General features: G+C 35.5%; 2 protein-coding genes across 4 annotated transcripts; both read left to right on the forward strand.

Annotated features, from left to right (window-relative positions):
* Nucleotides 1-1,428: 1,428 nt before the first annotated feature.
* Nucleotides 1,429-5,449, forward strand: LOC108986008 (serine/threonine-protein kinase AFC2-like). 3 transcript variants are annotated; one of them, XM_018958501.2, is made up of 11 exons: nucleotides 1,429-1,663; nucleotides 2,535-2,730; nucleotides 2,995-3,175; nucleotides 3,280-3,328; nucleotides 3,426-3,540; nucleotides 3,873-3,973; nucleotides 4,171-4,327; nucleotides 4,408-4,472; nucleotides 4,565-4,662; nucleotides 4,749-4,851; nucleotides 4,978-5,345. In XM_018958501.2, exons 1-11 carry the CDS (start codon nucleotides 1,562-1,564, stop codon nucleotides 5,122-5,124), a joined length of 1,314 nt encoding a protein of 437 aa, XP_018814046.1. In that variant the 5' UTR covers nucleotides 1,429-1,561; the 3' UTR covers nucleotides 5,125-5,345. The 3 variants fall into 3 exon arrangements, with proteins under 3 accessions (XP_018814046.1, XP_035543691.1, XP_018814047.1); XM_018958502.2 differs by lacking the exon at nucleotides 2,535-2,730 and having other exon boundaries at nucleotides 1,556-1,663; nucleotides 4,978-5,449; XM_035687798.1 differs by lacking the exons at nucleotides 3,280-3,328; nucleotides 3,426-3,540 and having other exon boundaries at nucleotides 1,441-1,663; nucleotides 4,978-5,449.
* Nucleotides 5,450-6,264: 815 nt separating this feature from the next.
* Nucleotides 6,265-8,351, forward strand: LOC108986000 (cytochrome P450 71A1-like). The gene is made up of 2 exons (XM_018958490.2): nucleotides 6,265-7,226; nucleotides 7,324-8,351. The coding sequence occupies exons 1-2, from the start codon at nucleotides 6,282-6,284 to the stop codon at nucleotides 7,939-7,941; spliced, it is 1,563 nt and encodes a 520-aa protein (XP_018814035.1). The 5' UTR covers nucleotides 6,265-6,281; the 3' UTR covers nucleotides 7,942-8,351.
* Nucleotides 8,352-13,451: the final 5,100 nt, after the last annotated feature.

Here is a 13,451-nt window from a genome sequence, read left to right on the forward strand (position 1 = left end):
TGGGTTGTTCCATGTAATTCATATTTGCTTGCAACATTTGACTGTCACATTAATGTCAAGATTTGTTCTACAATAAAAAAAGTCAAATATCTTTATAAGTATATTTACAAAGGATATGATCGTGTTGATTTCAACTTGATTTCTGAACAAAACAATCAACAAATTAATGAATCCAACAATTCTAATCAGCCTGATGAATTGCTCCGCTTAAAGTTATGTGGATACCATATGGTTTCATTGTTAATGAAATATACCCAACAGTATATAACTTACATTTACATTTTAAAGATCAACACCAAGTTACTTTTAGAACAAATGAAGACTTAATCAATATTCTCAACTCTGATCGATCTACGAAATTGATATTAACAAAATTCTTTACATTAAATCAAGTTGATGAGAATGCCAAGACATTGTTGTACAAAGAATTTTCAGAATTCTATGTATAGGAAAGAAATTGATAGCAAACTCGTTGGTTTTACTGACAATGATTGGGCTAGATCACTTGAATAGTAGTTAAATGATTTGATTGAGATCTTTTATTGAATCTTGAAAAGGGTGATGCTACACCACAAATGATTCTCGCAAAGAATCCTCACCGAAAAGTAATTTTTTTTCTTTATTTTTCTAATCATTTTTTTTTAAACTTTAATCATTTCAGAAAATATAAAAAATAAAAATTTATTAAAAAAATTCTTTAATCATTTAGTAAAATAAAATAAAAACTAAAAAATAACACAATGGATAAGTTTTATCGGTAGGTTTTATAGATAGGAGTAGTATTTTCCTTTTGCAAAATGGTAGAGAAAGAATTGAGGAAGGAGAGATAAATGGTATAATATTATTTTTGTTTTGAAGTTTGAAAATATTTTATTTATTTTGTATTTTATTTTGAAATTTATAAAATTTATAATGATTAGATAAAAAATTTAAAAATTAAAAATTAAAAATATTTTGTATTTAAATAATATTTATTATTTAACAATAAAAATCATAAAAAATTTTGTCCGAAGGCCTTATTTACTTTCAAAAAACTTTTCATCTTATTTTATTTCATCTCAACTTATCATTACAATTTTTTCAAATTTTCATATAAAATAATATAAACAATTTAACTTTTTCATACAAAAAATAATTTTAAATAAATATATTTTAATAATATTTTATTTAATTTTTAATTTTTATCTCAATTAATATTATCTTATCTCATATGAAAAAAAAAAAAAAAACCTTCATCCCATTGCAAAAAGTACCCCAAGTTTGAAATAAATTAAAAAAAATAAAACACATAAAAAAAAGAACGAGGTGACTCAACTATGGTCAAATCTATTCTAACCACAACTGTGGTCAAAGTAAAGTAACTAGATGGCGTATAAAATTCCGGTCTGAACGATCAGACGCACCAATACATAGTCGACGCATGGACGGACAGATTCGTCCACAACCGACTCACGCCTGAGATTAAAATTAGGGTTAGTTTCGAGCTTTTTCTGACGGTAGATATCGATCTCCTTCAATCTCCTTTATCTCATAATACTCCTTGGTTTCTTAGTTTTGGACCATGGAGATGGAGCGCGTGATGGAATTTCCTTACACGCACATGGATCGGCGACCTGCAAAGAGGGCCCGTTTGGGCTGGGATGTTCTTCCACAGCCACCAAAGGTATAATCTTTCCCCTAATTCCTCCACTCTGAAGATCTCAGATCAGTTTACTTTCAATGATGGCCGAATCCTTTTTTTGTAGATCTTGATCAGGTTTCATTATTATCTATTGTCTGTGTTTTATCTCAAAATCTCCTCTTTATCTGGATAGATCTGCTGCTCGGTATTCCGGTTTAATTTTTCTTATTTTTCTAAATTTTGATTTCAAATTATCTCTGCTTATCCTGCTCTCGTTGGTCAGATTCGGCTTTTTCATTATCGATTCTTTGTTTTCTTCGAATTTTTTTGGAGTCTCGTTTGGATTCAAGATGAGTTGAGATGGTCTTTTAGATAAGTTGAATAAAAAATTGTTAGAATATTATTTTTAATATTATTATTGTTTTAGAATTTAAAAAAGCTAAATTGTTTATTATATTAAAAGAAGGTGTTTTTTGTCAACAAGTTTGGTTGTTTTGTGAGTTTTCAAATATATATATATTTTTTCTAATAGCCTTCTTTAGTGTCCTCTTTCTTTCTATAATTGAAGGGACAATGACCTTAAGATTTGCCACCGATTCTAATTTTTCCAGAGAAGTTCTTATTGATTCATATTTTTTGGTAAAATTTAATGGTTTTTTTTTTTTGCGTTAAAATATATTTTTATTTCGTTTGTTTGCCCATTCTTAGGAATGATGTGCGTTTTTAATATGCTTGTAGTGTGCAATTTTCTCCAGTATGATTTGGTGGTGGTGTGTTTCTTCATTCAATTAATATTCTTTTGGTTTTGGAATTTTTACTATTACGAGGTTTGGGCAATGTCATTAAGTAATGCGGGAGGTTTGGAATATAATTTGATCTCTTGAGTGGTGCATAAATGGGTGGCTGTGTGTAGGCTCAGGTAGGAGTGTTTTGTGGACAAGAGCTTGGAAATCTGACAAGCTTTGCATCTTCAAGTGCATCCTCAGACCATTCCACTAGTTCTTCTCTATATGATAAGGGATTGGCTCGAAATGGTTCTCCCCCAAAGAGAGATGATGACAAAGATGGGCATTACATGTTTGAGCTTGGAGAAAATTTAACTTCTCGCTGTAATCTCACTTTACCATCATTAACCACTTGTGTGTTTATTCTTTGTTTGGTTTAGGTAATTAAAAGTGCTAAATGTTGCTTTTTTATTTTTTGTTGAGTTTTGCTCTGGTGGTTTTTGTGATAAGATGCTTCATTATGGCTTAAGATTTTACTACAACGAGCTCTTAGATTTCTCAATTGTGGGTTTGCATTGGTTTTTAATTTAATCTCACCTTCCTTCCTTATGTTTCTGTTTTTCTTTTTATGTTCATTGATATTTCCAGATAAGATCAACAGCAAAATGGGTGAGGGTACCTTTGGTCAGGTTTTGGAGTGCTGGGACAGAGAAAAGAAAGAAATGGTTGCCATTAAAATTGTCCGTGGAATCAAGAAGTATCGTGAAGCAGCTATGATAGAAATTGAAATGCTGCAACAACTTGGTAAACACGATAAAGGCGGCAACCGGTGAGTAATCTATTTTATGTAAATGCTTTTTCTGCCCTTAATGGTACTGTTAAGAAGCTTTCATGAGCGCTTTTGCAATTGTTAAATGGGTTTATTCCTTGCAGTTGTGTGCAAATACGGAACTGGTTTGACTATCGTAACCATATCTGTATTGTAAGTATATGATTGATGACTTTGTGATGGATTAATTTCCCCAATAACAAATAATTTGGGGTTAAGACTTGTCAGTGAATTCAAATGGTTTTAACAGGTGTTTGAGAAGCTTGGATCAAGCTTATACGATTTTCTACGGAAAAACAATTATCGCTCATTTCCCATTGATCTAGTCCGTGAGATTGGCAGACAACTATTGGAATGTGTAGCATGTGTGTAATAATTTCCGAAGCTAGTCACTTTCTTTCATACAATTTTCTTAATTTTTTCACTCTAGTCTCTTGGTTAGGGCTGCATGTAAGATATATTAATTCCTTTTACTTCGCTATATAAATAGATCTTTCGTTTACCTTAAAACTTACTATTTCATTAATTATATATGTTAAAACATGGTACTTTAAAGTAATTATTTTAAATAAAACTGGCATAGTTGCCTTGAATGAATTTTTATATATAATTTCTGTTTCGTTGATTTTCTACATCTTGTGTCTTGTATATCTTCTGCCTTCTTTTCTGATGGTGTTCCTGTTAATCGTATTTACAGTTATGCATGACTTGTCGCTTATACACACCGACTTGAAGCCAGAAAATGTACTTCTAGTTTCGTCAGACTATGTTAAAGTTCCTGATTGCAGGGATTATAAGGTATAATTTTAGGAATATTTTACTTACTCTCTGTTCCTGACTTTTTTAAAAGGTATTACCCTGCCTTGCCTCAGCAGAGGCATTTGTATTTGCTCTTTTAGATATGGCATTCGTTTTCTACTTTTGTTGCTTCTACTGTTTGTTTCTACATATATATTGCTCTTGAGAATTTAATTCTTTTAACCTGCTATATGCAGAGTTATTCTCGATCATCAAAAGATGGATCCTACTATAAAAGAGTGCCCAAGTCAAGTTCCATCAAGGTTATTGATTTTGGCAGCACAACCTATGAGCGTCAAGATCAGAATTATATTGTCTCTACACGACATTATCGTGCACCCGAGGTTGTTCTTGGTAAGTTTCTTTTATATTTTTCTTCCCAATAATGCCATGTCTCAGCAGATGAGCTAAAACTTGTTTCCATTCATTTGTAGGACTTGGTTGGAGTTATCCTTGTGATATATGGAGTGTCGGTTGCATCATAGTGGAGCTTTGCACGGTACATCTACAAATCTATTTTATGATAGGGGGATGGTATGGTTATGAAGGACTAGAATCATGTTTTTGCTTGTATTTTTTACCATTATATAGGGTGAGGCTTTGTTTCAAACACATGAGAATTTGGAGCACCTAGCTATGATGGAGCGGGTGTTTGGTCCATTGCCACAGCACATGTTGAAAAGAGTTGAGTAAGTATATCGAGACGCATCTGTAGTGACAGTATCTTTAAGAAGCATAGACTGACTAATGTTCTTCCCTGGTATTGGTCTTTTAGCCGACGTGCAGACAAGTATGTTAGAAGAGGAAGATTGGATTGGCCGGATGGTGCAACCTCAAGAGAGAGTATTAAAGCTGTAATGAAGCTTCCCCGGCTTCAGGTTTGTACACTTTATTTAAATGGTTCTACCCAAAATTGTACCGTGTTGTTTTTTCATCTGGCTGACAAATTGCACTAGTATCATGTTTACTAATCGCGGTATTCATGTTGTTTATGTTATTTACAGAACCTGGTAATGCAACATGTTGATCACTCGGCTGGGGATCTCATTCATCTGTTGCAGGGTTTGCTTAAATACGATCCGACAGACAGGCTAACAGCTCGTCAAGCCCTTAGGCATCCCTTCCTTTCTAGGGACCATGTGAGGAGATAAGGCAGCCGACACAATTGGGGATATTTAGCTACCTGATGTGTTATGCATAGTGAATATGGCTGTCCACGTTTTTAAGTAGGGTTGTGTTGAACGAGATTACAAGTATCCAAGTGTACACACAAGGCATGATACTTGACCTTCTTGTGAACCCCCCGCTTGAATGAAGGATTGAATATTTTTTTTTTTTTAAAGCGAAATGATATTTGTACTGTGCTCAATCATCTTGCATTAGGGGTGGTGATATTTGTAATTGCTCAATCATCTTGAAAGTGAGATCGGAGTGTAGTATGCGACATTATTCGATAATGAGTATCATTGAATCATAGCATAGTATTGTAAATAAGTTTTCCTAAGTATGAGAAAAAGACAGCAATGGAGGAGTAAGCGACAAAAGATTATGATGATAAAGATGATAAAATGATTAAAAAATAAATAAAAGAGAGGAAGATGATAAAATTCTAACTCTCTGACAAAAACTTCATTATCAAATCCAGATATGGATCTATCGTTTTGAAATCTTTGCTGATGTATATACTTTAGAGCAATTCTGTCGTTTCGTGGAAAAAGGTTGTATTAATTATAAAATAAAGGCGGATTTAAAAGAAATTAGGTTGAGTAAATTGCATCGGAACAAAAGTGAGAAAAATCGTGGACTTAATGCCAAGGAAAAAAGATGAAGGAGACAGAAATTGCACGCCTTTCACCCTTTCTTGATTAAATGCTTACGAAATAATATATTTAAATGCTTAAAGCAAGTAACTTTGATTGGTTAAATTAAGATTTAAATATGTCTAACTGTTGAGTGTCAAGGTGAAGATAGCTCTATATAGCCGGCTGTTTTCTACATACCTATCTGCACAAGCACAATTAGCAAGAGACTTTGAATTATGTAATTCTGCGCTTGTTATTTTACAATAAGAGATAATTTAACTATAAAGGAATTTCATAAAAGTAAATTTATAAATTGACGTGGTTTTATATGATATATCATATTGTAAAGTTATTTTTTTTTATAAAATAGATATAATATATCACATAAATTCATGATAATTTACGAGTTTACTTTTATGAAATTGAGTATATCACTTCTTTTTACAATAATATATATATATATACTGAAAGAGTTCGGGTTGTCAGTGCTAAACACTTGAGTGGAAATGGCTCTGCCAACATGGTTTCTACCTTCATGGCAAGAGCTACCAAAGATACCCGTCAGTCCCTTCCTATACCTTATTTTCATCTTTTCATTTCTGTTCGCATTTAAAAGCATATTTAGAAGTCGCAAAGCCAATTTACCTCCATCTCCACCAAAACTTCCGATTATAGGCAATCTTCACCAGCTTGGTACACTCCCACACCGCTCTTTTCAAGCCCTTTCTAAGAAGTATGGCCCCGTGATGCTCTTACACTTGGGCCATGCTCCATCCCTTGTGGTGTCATCTGCAGATATGGCCAGAGAAGTCATGAAGACACATGATATCACTTTCTCAAACAGGCCAAGAACTACAGCTGCTGACATATTACTGTACGGTTGTACAGACATAGGGTTCGCATCCTATGGTGAATATTGGAGACAAGTAAGGAAAATCTGCGTCCTCGAACTTTTGAGTCTCAGAAGAGTGCAATCATTCCAATATGTAAGGGAAGAAGAGGTTCTTTTATTAACAAATAGGATACGTGAGTCGTGCCTCAAACAAACTTCTGTTAATCTAAGCGAAATGTTCTTTGCAACCTCAAACAATATAGTCTCTAGATGTACGCTTGGACAGAAGTATGAAGGAGGAGATGGTAAGAGCAGGTTTGGACAGCTAGCAAGAAGGGTAGTGGTGCTATTGACAGCATTCTGCGTCAGAGATTTTTTCCCTTCTCTAGGGTGGATTGATGTTCTTACGGGACTAATCCCAAGTTTGAAAGCCGTCGTCAGAGAAATTGATCCATTTTTAGATCAAGTTGTTGAAGAACACAGGAAAATGAGAAGCGATCATGATCATGACCAACCAAATTATAAGAAAGACTTTGTTGATATTCTTCTTCAACTTCAAGATCAGGACGGTATGCTTGACTATGAGTTCACTCAAGACAACCTCAAAGCAATCTTACTGGTCTCTCTCTCTCTCTCTCTCTCTCTCTAACACTTTGACACATCCACACACACCAACACACAATCACGTGTAAGGTTTTCTTTTTCAACAATTTCAGGACATGTTTTTGGGAGGAAGCGAGACGTCTTCAACGACTTTGGAATGGTTAATGGCAGAGCTCATAAAAAATCCAAACATTATGGAGAGAGCACAAGAAGATGTGAGAAGAGTGGTGGGCAACAAGTTGAAGATAGACGAGAATGACATCCATCAAATGTGTTACTTGAAATGTGTCCTAAAGGAAACTCTGAGACTACATCCACCAGCTCCTCTGTTGCTACCTCGAGAAACATCATCAAGTGTGAAATTAGGAGGTTATGATATTCCACCAAAAACAAAAGTATTTGTCAACACATGGGCCATACAAAGGGACCCCACCGTATGGGAGAGGGCAGAAGAATTTCTCCCCGAGAGATTCATAGACAACCCAATTGATTTCAGAGGCCAAGACTTTGAATTTCTCCCATTTGGAGGTGGGAGAAGGGGATGCCCTGGATTGATATTCAGCGTTGCTGCAGTTGAATATGTGATTGCCAACATCTTATGTTGGTTTGATTGGAGGATGCCCAGTGCTAGTGTACATGGGAAAGATCACTTGGACATGGGAGAAGTTTACGGCGTCACTGTGTCTAAGAAAGTTCCTCTTCATTTGGTACCAACACTGCACTCTCTGTGATCCATCCATTAAGATCATATTCGATCCGATCATCACCTAAAATTACTTCTTTATGCAAGAGGATTATCATGATCCTAGCTGAAGAGGTCGTTCACCTGCTGACTTGGTACCTGCATCAGCATAATGCAGTTTTGATTTTGTTGGCTATCATTTTAGTTTCCAGATTTCTTTTAATTATTGTGTTTGCATTGGAAATTGTCTTGTTTTTAGTTTTGTTTCTCAACTGATCTTAATATATATGTTCAAGTGTTGGGCGTTGTCTAAGCCATTAATTGGGGTGTTGCAAGTTATATTTTATATATGTCAGTTTTAATATAGCCAAAATGATGTACTTTCTATATATTATGATAAAAAAGGCGATAATGTAAATAATTTATTAAAAAACAAATTCTGAGGCATGCTTTCTTGGAGTTGAGTGATTCATTGTTCAATCGAGGTTATGGCTTGGTTGTGTTGAGTGACATACATGGTTAGTAAAAGTGGGCTGCCTCCTCTATCCCTGGTTGAGCGAGTTCCCAAGATTATCTTCCTTACATTACATTTTTTCTTTATCAATCCGTCATGTCCCATTTGTGTGTGAATCATATAGATTTTGGCCTCCATCACTTTTTTGTTTTTGTGTACCTATTCTTTTTTGAAAAAAAGAATAGTATCTTAAATTTAAGTGTAGTTTAATTGGATAGTAAAATAAGATGAGATAGTTTTAAATGAAGTTGAATAAAATATTATTTTTTAATGTTATTATTGTTTTAGTATTTAAAAAAATTGAATTGTTTATTATATTTTGTATGAGAATTTGAGAAAGTTGTAATAATGAAATTAAATGAGATGAAATACTTTCACTATCTAAACGGACCTACTTATCACAATTTTGTCAAAACAGTACTTTTTTTGTTAGAAAAGGCTCTTGATGGTTACAGTAACTTATGTCCCAAAACCAATCTTTTGAGAAAAAATATATTCCAACTATTCGTTATAAATGTACAAAGGGATAAACATATGACTATACTATACAACATCATAAACCGTATAGTTTTTTAAAACAAGTCCTCTAAGTTATAAGTACTTGTTTTAACATATGTTTTCTTGAGTTGACGTGTCAGGGTGATTTTTTTTTGCTCTGCTATGGTTTCGTGTGATTTTTCGTGTGGGCTAGGATTTCGGCCTATGCCCTCGATGGGCGACCTTTCGGTGACCCTTGTTGCCGGCAGGAATGATTTGGTTCCATTCTCTGGATCTCAGTTGGAAGGATATGGTATCTTGAGGGGTGAAAAAAAGGATGAGAAGATGGAATTGGAGTCAGTTGTAGTGGGGTATGGGATGGGGAGCAATTGACGTACTTTTGCGCAAGCCCTTGAAAGACCTTTGCCTTAGGCCAAATTTCGGATGCCGTTAAGGAAGCCAAAACAGATAAATGGGGAATTGGGTTTTGTTTTTTCAATCGACGAGATGGATCGAGTGGTAGAAGATATAAAGGTTGCGCTTGTGTTGAAGTTCCTTTTGACGAGGCCATTGATTGACGTGTTGCGGCAACAGATCATCAAGACATGGGGATTTAGCGAGGTTCCGATGATTAGTTTTATGGATGATTATCATGTGTTGTTACATCTGGTGAATGAGAAAGATTATTTGCATGCATGGGCAAGGGAGGGACGAGTTGTGGCCGGATGTCAATTTTGTTTATTTAACTGGACTGTGGATTTTGATGTGAAAAAGGAATCCTCCATTGCGTAGTAGTTGTTGAGAAGGAGTGTGATGGTGAAAAGCTGGATGAGGGAGTTGAATGTAGCAATAGCTTTGAGGTTTTATCGGAAGAGGAAAATGAAGCTGAGGTCGATAATCTGAAAGATTATTGTTCGGATCCTGTGTCTCGTTCGCAGTGTGATTCAAAGATGCATAGTTTGAAAGAATTAATCGTGAGAAAGTCTAGAAGGGTGAAAGCCCAGTCACAAAAATTAAATTTATGATAGACAAAATTATGGTGTGGAATATAAGGGGATTGGATTCGTTAAGAAGGAGGTTGAGGAAATTGGTTTGGAAATATGATGTGTCAGTTTTGGGGATGTCATAACCTTTTCAAGCAGTGGAGAAACTTCAAAGGTGGGCGCTTAGTCTTAACTTTCCTAAGTTTTGCTCTAATATGGAGGTGGGAGGTAAAATTTGGTTGTGTTGGAAGGAGGAGATAAATATGGATGCTGTTGGTGTTACTAACCAATTGTTTTCTAGGTTGTTTTTGAAAAATGGTGGTTTGGTTCTTGCTGCTTTTATTTATGCAAAGTGTTCCGTGTGTGAGTGTAGGGAGCTTTGGGACCATTTGAGTAGTTTCTCATGTACGAGTGTTCTGTGGGTGGTGATGAGGGATTTTAATATCATTCGTTCGGATGAGGAATGTGTAGGTGGTAATCCAAGGTTGAGAACTGCAATTGATGATTTTAATTGTTGCATTAATATGTGTGGTCTTATAGATCAGAATTTGGAAGGGAAACAATTGTCTTGGTGTAATGGTCAGCAAGGAATGGCTTGGATTGGGCAAAATTGGATAGAGTTCTGGTTAATAATGATTTTGTCTCAAAGTTTGGTGGTGCATTTGCTCGATTGTTGAGTAGGAGAACTTCAAATCACTCGCCGATCTTATTGCAAGTGACATATGGTTTCTTCAAATCACTCGCCGATCTTATTGCAAGTGACATATGGTTTCAAGAGGTACGGGCCGGCTCCTTTTTATTTTTAAAACGTGGATATCGCATGATAATTTTTTGAAGGTGGTGGAGAATTTGTGGAAGGAGTCGATTGTGGGTGAGAATGGCTTATATACTCTAGCGGGCAAGCTAAAGAGATTAAAGCAAAAACTTCGCACTTGGAATAAGGAGGTTTTTGGTCAAGTCGATGGGAAGATTCGAGAATTGGAGGAGAGAGTTGAACTATTAGAGAGAGAATTATAAGGCCATTTTTCAGAGGCAGTGGAAGATGAGTTGCTTCTTAATAAAACGAAGCTTGGCAGGTGGGTTCAAAGGAGGGATACAAGGTTAGCGCAACAAGCGAAGAAGATGTGGTTGGCTGAGGGGACCAGAACTCTAAGTTTTCCCATGCTGTAATTGCGCAGAAAAGGAGAAACTTGTGAGTGAAGGATATGAGATTATCTGACGGTAGTGTTTGAAAGTGAAGCAAGGTGTTTGAATGCAGAACCATCGAAACAGGAAGTGCGTGGGGGCGTTGGCCTCTATTGCGGTGGATAGTAGTCCCGGACTTGATGGTTTTGGGTCGGCTTTCTATCTAGCATGTTGGCAGGTTGTTAAAGATGATTTATAGCGGCCGTGAGGGAGTTTTTTCTAGGTAATAAATTACCTAGATTTTATTCATCATCCTACATTGCTCTTATTCCAAAGGTGAAGAGCCCGGCTAGTTTTTATTAGTTCCAACCAATAAACCTTTGTAATGTTATTTACAAGGTGTTTGCCAAGTTGGTTGTTAATAGATTGTCAATGGTTCTTGATAAAATCATTTTGCCAGTTAAGAGGGCTTTTGTGAAGGGTAGGAATATTTTTGAGAATATTTCTCTAATTCTGGAGATGACAAAGCTTTTGCATTAGTGGTAGAGGGGGGAAATATTATGTTGAAAATTGACATGAGTAAGGCGTATGATAGGGTGGATTGACAATTTTTTATTCATGTTTTGAAAGGTTGGATGGTTCTTTGCATGAGTAAGGCGTACGATGGTTCTTTGCATGAAGTAGTGGAAAGGGTTGAAGAGCCTCACATCCGAATAGAGGAGCTTGTGGTTCATGATGGTTGGGACGTTGAAAGGTTGCAGGAGTTAGTAGGTAATCAGTTGATGAGGGACGTAGTGGCCTCCATGGGAGGTTTGAAAGAGGCGAAAGATTTTTTGGTTTGTTTGTTGGATAAGAATGGTTTTTTTTTTTTTTTCGATGAAGTCGGTGTGAGATTTTATTTGCGTTAAGATGCCTAAGTTTGAATGGGCGAAGTGAGTTTAGAATAGTTGGCTTTCGAAAATATTTTCTCTATGCATGTGGAAAGCTGCTTTTAATTGCTTGAGCGTGGATGAACATGTTCATAAATTGGGAATCCCGATGGTTTATTGGCTTTCTCAAAATGTTTTGGGTATTGTTCTAATAATGAAGCTGAGTTATAGGCGGTGTTAGAGGGCTTATCTTTTTGTAAACAGTTGGGACATTTTTTGATTGATATAGAGTGTGATTCATTGGTGGTGGTGTCAAGGATTATGGCTAGAGAGTGCACAGTTTGGTACCTTTAGGATTTTTGGGATCAGTTGTTGAAGTTATTGGACGAGTTTGATTTCTCAATTAAACATTATTTTAAAGAAGGCAATAAAGTGGCAGATTATCTGGCGAGAAGTGGTGCTTTGTGGGAGAATAAGCTGTTTATGGACGTTGATCAGTTTCCACGGGAATTGAGAGGTTTGAATAGATTGGATAAATTGGGTTTGGCCTCCATCCGTAGTAGCCAGTGATTATATAGTTTTTTACTTCAGGTTTTTATGTTTTTGGAGAGGTTGGTTTTTTATTTGTTGGGATGAGATTCTTTTGTTTTATTGAAGGTTTTCCTCCACCCGAAATGAGGGTTAATAAAGGTTAGGAGGTGCCGTCTTCTCTCTCTCTTTTTTTTTTTTTTTTTTTTTTTTAAAAAACAAAAAACAAAAGAAAAGAAAAGTCCTCTAAGTTCTAACTCTAAAGGTTGTCAGTTCATATGTATCAAGCGAAAAAACACCATACAGACCAAACTTAGCAAGGCCATCTGCAACAGTACCACTTCCTTCCTTGAAAACAGGCATGAATATTTCAAAAGACATTCTTTGTGTGGACTAGTATAATCATTTTGTATGGTATTCATTATGGTATGGGCTAGTAAAATATTAATCCTATTTAATTATAAATGGAGTTGGTCTATTAGACTTTCATTAGAGCCAATTAAGAAACTTGGGGGGTAGAGATTAGACTCATAACCGCACACAAATGTTGAATGCTGTTCTATTTGTGTCCATGGAGACAATAAACAGACGATAAGCTAATCATGTTTCTCTCTCAATACTTGCTAATTTGTGTAAGCCGTGGGTCCACATCCTTTTGCCTTTCGTGGGTCTCCTGTCTTCCCTCTGCCCTGCATGATGCAACTAGCTGAACCACCCATTGGCGTCGCTAGGCCAGTTTGGATCCAACCTTATAGTATAAATTGTAAGATAGTCATTGACCGCCAATCTCTAATCCTAAAATAAGAGCTCACCATTACAATCTAGCATATAAAATAAGATTTCTTGATTGCTGTCCGGGTGTATAAATGGAAGATGTTTCTATTAGAACAGATTGTTGTCCCATCCTGTTAAATTAAAACAGATTTAGCTTATATTGCATAGCATATGGGTTATATAATACCCTGTATTTTTTTACTGTATTGTTCTTTTTAGTGAATGATTATTTTAATTAATTTAAATTTTATTGTTCTTGTTTTCAAATTTATCGAATTTTCTCGTTGGA

The sequence above is a fragment of the Juglans regia genome, chromosome 2 (assembly GCF_001411555.2).
Source record: "Juglans regia cultivar Chandler chromosome 2, Walnut 2.0, whole genome shotgun sequence".
Lineage (NCBI taxonomy): Eukaryota > Viridiplantae > Streptophyta > Magnoliopsida > Fagales > Juglandaceae > Juglans > Juglans regia.